Raw genomic sequence first — 11,806 nt, 5'->3', positions numbered from 1 at the left:
TCGCTTGAATAGAAAGGAGAAAATAATTGTCTTGGAGGATTAGTATTAATCTCCATCTCTGAAATCGTTGTTATATTATAATCATTTCTACAGGTTGAGGAGTTTTGCTCCATATCCCATGGTGATACAAATAGACATACTATCCCCACAATTCCCAAAGCATCACCAGAGGTCTGTAGATTGGGGCTGCTATTTAAACATTGGTCAAACATGTAATTCATATCGCTCTCATGTTTCTAGACGGAATATATGTTTACAGGTATCATAATTATGCAGTCTGAAAATAGAAAGAACACACGATATAAAACTTTTATTACACGTTAACGTATAGCCTTATGGAGCGCCAAATTGATATCAACTCAAATAATTGAAGATACGAGGGCGAGTCAATAAGTAACCAGCCTAACTTATCTCCGGTTGAGATCCACCTCTTCTTTTTCGATGTAATTGCCCTCTAGCGTGATGCACTTAGACCAATGGTGTTCAAGTGCCATCAGCCCAGACCTGAAAAAGTCAGGGTCCTTTCCATTGACCCACTCCTCAACTGTCGTCACGATGTCTTCGTCAGACCGGAATTGACGTCAACGGATATCTTTTTTCAAGTTTGGTAATAGGAAGAAGTCGCTAGGAGCTAGGTCAGGAGAATAGGCAGGATGTAATATTTATAGGTTATAGACTTTGTATGGGAAAATATGACGACCGAGTTTTTTGGCGCGTAGACGGACCGAGCTTGCGAGGTCCGTCCGCGACAAAAAACGAGGTCGTCAATATTTCCCATACAAAGTCTATAACCTTTTTATTATATACTTTCAATTTCATTTAGAAACTAACAATAATTTTATTTTGAACAATAACTTTATCGGTTTAACTGAGTAAAAGATGAAAAACACGAAAAATTTGAAAATTAACGGCGTAGAAATTTGATTGTGACGTAATGTTTGCGGGCCGGAATGTTTGCGGGCATATATCGTGTGATATACAGTACACGACACGAGTTTTATACACCCCACCGTGGAAAGACCACGGTGGAAAATCCACGGAGATACACCGTGTCCTCTGTGTTCCACGGTGTGTGTTATTTGCGAATACACACAGCTGCTAAGAGCTTTGTTCTGGCCACGGGCGCCTTGCGGGAGATGGGAAAATGTGCCGCAGGCCAAATAATCAAGATAAGGGTGGAATTTTAAGAAAAGAAAAAAATGTCAATATTCCCCCCCCCCCCCGATACTTATATTGTTTTTCGGCATTTTGAGCCAATTCCAACGATACCAAACACTATATATTATGTTTTTAAGAAAACCTGGTTTTGAAACACTATATATTATGTTTTTAAGAAAACCTGGTTTTGAATTTTTTTCTTCTTTCTTCATTAAAATATTCTTAAATTCTATGTTTAAATAATGTATACTTGCAGGCAATTCCTGTTTTGAATGCGAATTAGTATATTCAGTAAATGAAAAACATACATGTACAACATGTGATAGGGATATTTAATAATTACCGATGTTCTCTCTCTCTCTCTCTCTCTCTCTCTCTCTCTCTCTCTCTGACAAATGCGCTGTTTAACCTAATTACAGCGTAGTAGTCTGAAACTGTCTCAATTTCCCCTTCCGACTTCAATTTCTTAAATCATGCAGTGGGTAGGTCGCTATAAGCTACACGGCTAAATCCTTCACTTTCAAGTTTTCAAAGTATACTCTCTCCGATTCTATGTGCTTGTAATCAATATTTAAGGATGTAAATCCTCGGTGTCAAATGCAACTAGCTCATGAAAAAAACCCAACTAATACCATATCAATATAAGCAGAAATGACTTAACGATTATTTGCTTTTATTCATATACGCTATTGATTATTAAAATCTTTAATTTAATCTTTAGATGCATTAGATAATGAAAGCGAGAGAGAGAGAGAGAGAGAGAGAGAGAGAGAGAGAATTCAAGTGGTAATCATTGATTATAATATTCATGAATGTGTGCAGATACGGGAAGTTTAATACATTCAGTATAAATCTTGAAAGTATAATTTCTTTCTGATTAATTATTCATCCACTTTCATTCTTATTTCCCATTTCGTTTTCTTTACATGTTAAATTTTTCGGCTGGTCCGGGTTAGGACTAATGAATGAGCCCCCCCCCCCCCCCCCTTCTTCTAAAACGATGTTACGTGCTTAGCTGTCTATCTCCCTCTCACTCAAAAATAAAATAAATACATGCTATACATAATGCAACATTATTGGATTTACTGGATAATTCTTCGATTTCACCTTCATAATACATGTTAATGCAAGCGGACTATTTAGGCTTTTTTTTTCGTCTTCGATAGCCGAGATTATTCGTCCACGAAGGCACAGTTGACTCAAAACCCATTGCTAGCGGAGATTAGATGAATTTTACCCCTGTATTATGTTATAACTGACCAAAACCTAGTACGTTTGTTTTACAACTTTCATTCAGAAGACGCGCAATTAGTTATTGAGTTGCTGAATAAACGAGAAAACGTCTGCATTTTTATTTCAATCGTCAACTGTATACTTTGTGATATTTCAAGACTACATGTACTTAATTCAATTAATTGGATCTCATCACCATTTTGCAATGGTATACAAAAATATAAAGACAAAAGGCTTTTATATATACATTTAATAAATAATACATGTATGGGCATTATAGGTAGGGGAGCACATTTTATTTTATTATTTTCTTAATGAAAGTACGAAGTTTTCTAAAGGTTTTTTTAAAAGTAAAGATATTTTTAATATTTATTTGTTTAGGTGATAAAAATTTGATTCTTTGCTCACATTGCTTCACAGTTGAGTACATAATGAAATTCATATACAATGTAAACATGTGTTATTCCTACCACTCGTCGGTACATTGTTTCACGGCACGTGCAGCACAATTTCACCAAATAAAAGAAGGGTCATGAACAACGACAATCACATGCCAGTAATTTCAATTTGATAAATAGCAGTTCAAAGAAATGTGTACCATAAGCAATGGTTTATTTTTACATAAAGTTTTCATTGTAATTAGGAATATGTGATTAGGGTCAGCTATATACATGTAAATGTGAACGTCTGCAGGGAAGTCTACATAGGGATATGTACCGAAAACACCAACGTATCATTAAACAACAATTACAAGAATTGAATGATTGATAGCTAATTTCTAAATAATTAATGGGGTGGGGGCATGCATGCTGGCCAAGCGAAAAGGTTTTTTGGGTGAATATTTCGGAAATTATTTCTTTGTTTTATCACACGGAGGTACACGGTAGCATCGACGGAGGTACAGGTGACATCCACGGAGATGCGCGGTGGCATCCACGGAGATACTCCGTGGACTTCAATGTCTAGTTCGCGCGGAAAAATAGGACTTCAAAGGTGCCGACAATTTTAAAGGTCTCGCGTTGTCCTATTGCTGCAAAACACCTTTAGAGAGTTTACCTCGGTGTTTTTCCGCGTGGCGGTTCTCAGCTGGTCTAGCAAGTTTGCATAGTGCACTCCAGTTATTGTACTTCTCTTGTGTAAAAAGTCCAACATGATAACGTCTTTTGGGTCCCAAAATACTGTGGCCATCACCTTACCAGCAGATGATTGCGTCTTGAACTTCTTTGACCTCTGGGACCCAGGCCCTACCCACTAACGATTCTGAGCTTTATTCTCTGGCTCATAATAATTACCACCGCGGTGGCCGAGAGGTTAGAACGTTCGCCCCGCATGCGGAAGGTCGGGGTTCGAATCCCGGCCGCGACAGACCTAAGTCGTTAAAATAGGTAGTGACAGTTCTATCGCCAAACGCTCGGCATCAGATGTGAATATCACGGGTCCTCGTAGATTACCTTAAAAACGGATGTCCCGTGTCACAGTATGTGTGGCATGCTAAAGAACTCTCACTGCTCAATGGCTGTAAGCGCCGAGCATAGGCCTAAATTTGAAGCCCTTCACCGGTCGTGGTGACGTCTCCATATGAGTGAAAATTTCTTGAGCGAGACGGTAAGCAAGATATAATCAATCAATCAATCATAATAATGAACCCAAGTCTCATCTACATTCACCAGACCCAAAAAATATAATCTTTTGACCTGAAACGCTTCAACAAGGCGCTGCATCATACTGATACTCTGTATGCCATTTGCTCATAGGTAAGGGAATTGGGAACCCAACGGGCTGTTAGCTTGCGCATACCTATACGATTATGGAAGATTGTTGAAACGCTACCATGTGAAATGTCCAATGTAAAACTTATACGGTACCAATTTTGATGCACCAGATGCGCATTTCGACAAATAATGTCTCTTCAATGATGCACAACCGAAATGTTTGAAATCCGAAATAACAATAAACTTGCTAGAGCTATTTAAGAGAATACAAGCAATTTTATTTTGTATAAGCAATACAAAATAAAGAGTTGGGCAAACACGGACCCCTGTACACACGAGAAGTGGGATCAGATGCCTAGGAGGAGTAAGCATCCCCTGTCGACCGGTCACACCCGCCGTGAACCCTATATCATGATCAGATAAATGGAGTTATCCGTAGTCAAAATCAGTGTGCCAAGAACGGCCTACATGTAACAATCGGCATGAAACACGTCAGACAGCATTTGACCCAATGATCGATTGTATTGGCAAACTAGATCATTATAACGACCATAGAATTTCCGAATGAGACTGTTGGAACCCCTGCATCATCAACTTGATTGTCAGTAGCCTGCTTCGATTTAAAACTAACCATACGCAGAACAAGCTCTTGGGTATCGAATCGGTTGAGAGATATAAACACCATATGCAGGTGATAATGGAATATTGCTACATAAATATGGGAAGTTGACGATGGAGACGTTGAAATCATCCCGTTTGTCATAAAGTTGAGTTGTTAGTTTGCCGTTAATATCAAATTTCAATAAAATATTTAAGTATGCAGCAGAAGTGGACGACTCTGTGGTGTCTTTTATTTCGAGTTCACTGAGATATATTGAATCGACATATGAATGAAAGTTATTATTGTTAATAGATAATAGATGGTCGATATATCTAAATGTCGAATTGAAGGCCACAGCAAGAGATTTTTTTCTTCTCACTTAGATGTTTTTGAATAAATTCAGTTTCGTAGGAATACAAAAACAGGTCAGCTAACAAAGGAGCACAATCCGTACCCATGGGGATTCCAACAGATTGTTTGAAGACCTGATCACCAAAGACCACGAAGATATTGTCAATGAGGAACTCCAGCATATTTTTTATTTCAACTTCAGAGTACTGCTGCGTGGAATCAGAGTGGCTTTTAACAAAGTAAGTTTTTGAATGACTGATCACTAGATTGGAATATTTGCGCTTTCGATTTTTTTTTGAAGAAGCAACTGTCTATGATGTCAAAAAAGTCTAGTCTTTAATTTATCGTGGGGAATGGTTGTGTAAAGAGTTGAAAAGTCATACGTTTTGATGTTGTTGATTTGAGAAAAATTTTGTGATTTCAAGTTAACTAAAAGTTCTTTAGAATCCACATTTGATTGACACTACTTCTGGCATATGTAGTCGCACAGTACGTTTGAAGTTTCTCCTTCACAGCTGTTAAATATTTTCGTGAGGAGCAAAGATAGGGGCTTGTTTGAATATTTACTGAATACAGTAATGTGTCTTTCTAAGGGTTTTTATGAAGTATGGGTATAGGTAATTGTAACTCATATTCATCCGACCCATTAACTGGGATATCAAATGTGTCTAAAACTGAAGCATGGCAAAAGGGGAAGTAATGCCAAGTTCGTTTAAAATACAGATGTAATAATGAGCCTTACAAACACAGACAATGTTGTTACAAGCTTTGTTAGCTGGAACCAAAACATACTCCTCATGTAACCTATCTAATTCTTTTATCACTTCTGGTTTACTAAACACAGAAGGATAGATGGTACGTACTTTTGTAATATTCCTCTTATACTTTTAATCCATTCTGACAATGTATCGAGTTCTTCTTTTTCATATTTAGCCCATCGTCTGGCATAATCCTCGACAGAATTCATAATAGAAATGAAGTTCTGTCGCCAAAATGAAAGACCAAGGTTCTCTGTATTTAGGACCTTTTAGAATAAGTGATTTGAGGTCCTCATTTTCAACTACATATATCAACATCACCAGTAATGACATGTCCAGTTACTATAGTTGAATGAAGATGAAGAAAAAGAACATGTAGGTGGATTAAGTATAAGATGGTCTATATCTAGGCACTGCAAAGTTTGTTTAAAATTGAAAAGTTTGGATGCAATTATAGATGTATATGAGATTTAGGAATTGGCGGCACGATTTGGAAGGAATATCATCCATGACCTGTGGTGGTTTAAAGAGCCTGTGAGTGGCAACATCCATAATCATAGAGTTCATGCAGTCTATATTCAGGTGTTGAAAATCCAAGTATAGACTAGCTGTAGCTTCTCGAAATAACGTATGTAAAACTCTCAATGGAACAGAGTAGAGTTTTGTGTGAATATGATGTAGACCTAATTGTCTGTTGACGTAAGGTAAAAGTTAATCAAACGTGACATCATTTATACTTGAACGATGTCAATGACTGCGTTTCCGTCTTTGAGTATTGGGAAAGAGTCCCATCACATTCACGTTACTTCCTTGTGGACTAGTCACATTTTCCACATCGTATACATTATCAATGCATCCGTATGCAGTACCTAGGGTCTTGATCCAGTGAACTTCTCGTTGTCTACGAAAAGGGGTACTTAATGTTGGACTATTTGTGTGATGGTAAATTTTTCCAATAGGGTCTGTAAGTCTCGTCATGTGATTGCCGAGAATTAGCGAGATTATTAACTTCCGGGTACATCAACATCTCAGATTGCACTGTGTAGAGAGTGGTATACGTTAGATATAGCGTTATCAATCGATTATGTGGAAGTTTAACGAGATAAACATGGGAATTGAAGCATTAGTGGAGTGGTCGAGGATTCTTCGCTTCGTGTTTGACGAATTACGTGTAATAACCGCCAGTGTACAAGCATCGACGAAGGTACGTCTTGCAGATAAAGAGCAGGTTGGTAAAAGCGCAATGAGATGTACGATACGTTTTTATATTCCCAAATCATTCCAATTGAAAATAAAAACGGATTATGCATAAAACTTGCTTTGTACGATCAGAAGGGGGGGGGGGGGGGGGGGGGAGGGGGGGGGGGGGGGGGCAACGATACTACATGTACGTACCTGCAGTGTACAGTTGTATACATATTCAATATACAAAGCTCATTAAATGTAAATATCTATATCAGTTACATCACAGATGGGTTGATTGTTTAATATTTGAAAATTATTTTATAGATATGCCTTGAATCTGAGGATAAAGGTGTTGTGTATTGTGCAGTCATCATTAATGTGGATGTCTGATGCCAGTATGCCCATAGTGGGGCAGTATAAGTGTCGATCTTCATATGGCAGCAACTTTTCAAAGGCAGGTACACAATTTAAAGATAAAATAATGTCAATACATGTTTGGATCTATATTTATTATGATTATAATAATTATTAGATTATATGTTGTAAACTTTCTTTCTTTTTAGAAATTTCTTTCTTTATAAACTGTCTTGCTGTTATGCCCTCTGGGCCCAAATTGGAATAAACTTATCTATACCCAAAGTAAGTAATAAATGGGTTCAAACTGTGAAAATAAAATTTTTACATGTAGATATATTGGAATTTTTCAGATATAAGAAGGCAAATAAAACTGTTCAATGTAAAATACGCCAGTAGTTGGATAAAACATCCAAAGTCGGCACAGTCAAAGGTCACAACAACAATGGAGGAATTAACTGCATCCTCATTCCGAAGGGCAGTAGGCCATTTTCAGCAACCCCTGAAATTCTTAATTGAGGCTAAGTGCCCATTTTCAGCTCGAACAATGACAATTAAAGAGGCCTGTGCAAATGTTGGGATTTCCCTCTTAGTAAGTCAGCATTATAGATTGAACAATTATGTGTACCTAATACATGTACATTAGCTGTACATATATGTATTCATATATATTATTATGGATGTATCCAAGTTTATTATAACTTTAAAGTAACATTTTATGAATGAAATACAAATACTACTTCGACTTCATTGTGATATTGAACTGCTAATGTTCTTTATAAACTTTACTTGCATCAAGTTTTGAATACTGCAGTACATCTATGTCAAAAGAAGTATGCATATTGCAGTATAATACTTTCACCACTAATCCGACCACTTGTAAATCATGTATATTTTATCAATACATGTAATGACAATTGCCATTTTAGAATGTGATGTAAGAGATGGTTCGCTGCCCATTAAAACAAAATATGAATATTGGCATCAGATTCAAGGACAACAACACCTGAAAGACACCCAATGCTGTGATTTGCTAGTGTGGATTCCTAGTGACACTCAAATACATTGACAAAGATGTATTATGGTCAACTTTTTAAGCGTGATAGAGTTTAATTATAATAATAAAGTATTTTTGCAGTCTAGAACACACACACATAACCACATGTACATATACTTTATTATGATATCAGTGGTGCATCTATCAAAGTTATGTAATTACATGTATATTTATTGAATAAACATTATAGACAGAGTTTTTTTTATTTTAGATGAACCAAAATTTGTATAGACACAGTGTCCAGCTTTACGAAAATCATTGAATTACATGCATTCACTAAAAACAATGGATTTTACTTCTTTTTTAATAATGCAGATTTGAAAACCTTCAGGAGAACAAAAGGCTTTATGTTTGATTGTAAATTGTTTAACGTCCCTCTCGAGAATATTTCATTCTGATGGAGACGTTCCAAAAGGCTTCATATGAATATAAAAGGCTTTATATTTATATAAATATGTAGAAAAGTTATATTGCATAAATATGATATTCATTACTTTTAACTTTAAAAATTCAATGTGGCAGGTATGAGCATATATATACATGCAATTAATCTAATAAATTTGTAGGATTTATCTGCAATCTCCTTCAAAAGGGGAACCTACAAAACCACATGGGCCACACAAAGCTGAAATATTTTGTCAGATCAATATCTATACTATGACAGAATATGGCTGAGGAATTTTTAAAAAAAAAATATTCTCTCATTTTCCCATTCAACATGGATTCTGCATCTGGAAATTTTATAGCAAAGTTGTGATCCTCTTTTGAGAAGTGGGATTTATTTGTAAGAAAGAATGGGATATTAAATGTCATGTCATTTGGAAGTTTGTCAAATATACAAAATCCTTTGTCCGCCAGGAATATATCACCAACTTGCAACTTCTCTAAAATGCCACAATGGTTCACAATTGCCAAATCAGATTTGTATCCAGCATACACAATTGGAAATGAGCTGCATTAGGTGTAATACATATTAAAGTCTTTCCTTTGTGGCGACTCTTGTAATTACTGTAAGCGAAAGACTGACTATTCATATCAATTTGCTCATATTAGGTCTCTTCTGTTGCATCCATTGCAATCTTCAATTCTTCTGGCTTTGATATTTCAGTTGAATGGACACTCCCAACAGTGTTCATGATCCCTTCAAACAAAATTTCATGAATATATTAAAAAATATTCACACAAAATGGTGTATACAGCAACATTTATACCTCCCCCCCCCCCCCCCCCAAAAAAAAATTACTAGGTAATTGAATATTGTGAAATCTGATAACTAGTCAGTGTATAGAAAGTGCATTGTTCATTTTTCCTTAAAGAACCGCTAAAACATACCTTTCCAGGGTCTTTCAATTATGATGTTCCCAATGGTCATGGATGGTTTCCTTTAATTATGCAGGTATATTTCTCACTGCAAGTTTACAACATCCTAGTCTTCAAGGGAAGCTATCAGAACAAAAACAATACCATTATAAAATTTGGTGTGCATATAAATTTAGATAACACTGAAATGAGAATGAAGAAAATACAGAAAACCACCTGACACTAAACTTAACAACCACTGTAACTTCCTGGTTTGATGTACTAATATCTGGTATTGACAATACTTGTATCGTACACTGTACCTTTTTAAATGTTGAGGGTTTGATGCTGTATCATTGTTGTCTGGTACAGATATATTGGTAGCAGTATCAACTTCGGTTCCTACATGTACGTTTGAAGCAAATGATTCTGCTTCAGCAGGTTTCGTAACTTTGTATCTATGAAAAAAAGTAATATACCATAAATTGATGTTTTTATTGACTTAAAATGGCTCACTACACAACAAATGTAAGTTATAGTTTCTGAAATAAGCACAGGATATGAGTGTTACAATCATTCTTATCAAGGCCATGTGTCACTTTTATATAATTATACAATAAAGATATATGCCAGTTCTCTTGAAACACAATACAATATTTAATCATGCAGGAACCTATATAAAGGCAAGTAGTATCAAGGGTATCCTGTCAACCTTTTCCTAGCAAGGTTATTTTTTCTATATTGATACAATAAATTAGTGTCCCTTCCCCTTTTCAGGCAAAAGGGAATTATGTAGTAAAATATGTTGATAAATGTTGAAATCAATAAACGAAGAGAAACTTTACCACCCCCCCCCCCCCCATTTATGAAATTTTAGTACATGTAATTTCTTTTCCCATTATTTTATTTTTATCAGTTCGTCTGTCAAAATCTTTTGTAGGCCTACTCCCCCTCTGATTTATCTAAACAACACGTCCAGTATATTCTGTCAGTTTATACACACGTGTGTTAATTTGACATGATTATTCGTTGAATTATGATAATATTACGTACCTACATCTTTGTATCCACCGCTTCCTTACTGTAGCATCGACTAGGAACTTAAATAAACTACATGGCAGAGTTTTCCCAGTCTCATGTATGCAGCCGATCGCTTAACAATACACCAAATTACATATTAGCACCGACTCTCTGTTACGACTGTATATATTCCACACGTTGTTGTACCCGGAAGTAGTAAAACCGAAAGTGAAACCAAACGAGACTTACAGACCCTATACCTTTACCTTCATGGACAGTATGGAGTGGTCCGGTGAGATAGAATGCTTGTAAAGAAGTTGGTTACCACAATTATTTATTTGAAATAGGTGCCCCGATATTCTTTTACTAAGTGAACCCTTAGTTTCTCCAACATAAATTAAGCCACATACATTACACTCGATAGCGTAGACAACGTTAGAAGATGAACAAGTCAAATTATCAAAAGTTTTAGTACAGAAACTACGTCCATTGAGATTACTACTAAATGAATTTCTAGTAACCAGTATGTCACAAGCTTTACAATTTTTACGGAACATACAAGATTAGATTATAAGACAGGCACATCAAAAGTACACACCACTTAAGGCGGATGGTTCAAACTCGATACAAGTTCAGATATAAAAAAGATGAAGATAACGAAGTTATCAATCTCCTATCCTATAAAAAATTATTTGAGAGCATGGCAAACCGTGGACATACCAGAGGTAGGAGCATGTTTCTTGGAGGAGCAAGTATTCCCTGATCAAGTAAACAGTGATCCATAGTCAAAATCAGTATGTAATGAGGGAGAACGACATTACATATGGTATGAAATTAATTAGACAGCATTCAATCTATGGATAGGATGTATTTGTAAATAAGATCGTTATAATAACCATAACACTTATGAAATTCTGACTTTACATGAAACCTTCGAAACCCAGGCAACATCAATTGTTTGTAAGTAGCCCAACTCGACTTAAAATCAATTACGTATCAAATAAATTGAAAGAAAAACACCATATGTAGGCAATGATAGAATAGAAGTTGACGACAGGGAAGCTGAAGTCGGGGTTAC

The 11,806-nt window shown here is 36.0% G+C and overlaps 1 protein-coding gene and 1 long non-coding RNA gene across 3 annotated transcripts; one reads left to right on the top strand and one right to left on the bottom strand.

Annotated features, from left to right (window-relative positions):
- Positions 1-6,702: 6,702 nt before the first annotated feature.
- On the top strand, positions 6,703-8,604 carry LOC130050213 (uncharacterized). 2 transcript variants are annotated; one of them, XM_056149504.1, is made up of 4 exons: positions 6,703-7,017; positions 7,323-7,456; positions 7,706-7,944; positions 8,282-8,604. In XM_056149504.1, exons 2-4 carry the CDS (start codon positions 7,375-7,377, stop codon positions 8,291-8,293), a joined length of 333 nt encoding a protein of 110 aa, XP_056005479.1. In that variant the 5' UTR covers positions 6,703-7,017; positions 7,323-7,374; the 3' UTR covers positions 8,294-8,604. The 2 variants fall into 2 exon arrangements, with proteins under 2 accessions (XP_056005479.1, XP_056005478.1); XM_056149503.1 differs by having other exon boundaries at positions 6,703-7,041.
- LOC130050214 (uncharacterized) lies at positions 8,512-10,961 on the bottom strand. Its single transcript, XR_008798637.1, has 4 exons — positions 10,762-10,961; positions 10,032-10,166; positions 9,742-9,852; positions 8,512-9,550 (listed from the first exon to the last, which is right to left on the bottom strand). It is a non-coding gene; the product is annotated as an uncharacterized LOC130050214 (long non-coding RNA).
- Between the last annotated feature and the right edge of the window lie 845 nt (positions 10,962-11,806).

Source organism: Ostrea edulis, chromosome 9, assembly GCF_947568905.1.
Source record: "Ostrea edulis chromosome 9, xbOstEdul1.1, whole genome shotgun sequence".
Lineage (NCBI taxonomy): Eukaryota > Metazoa > Mollusca > Bivalvia > Ostreida > Ostreidae > Ostrea > Ostrea edulis.
The sequence above is the reverse complement of the archived record's forward strand: the minus strand, read 5'-3'. Positions and strand labels throughout refer to the sequence as shown.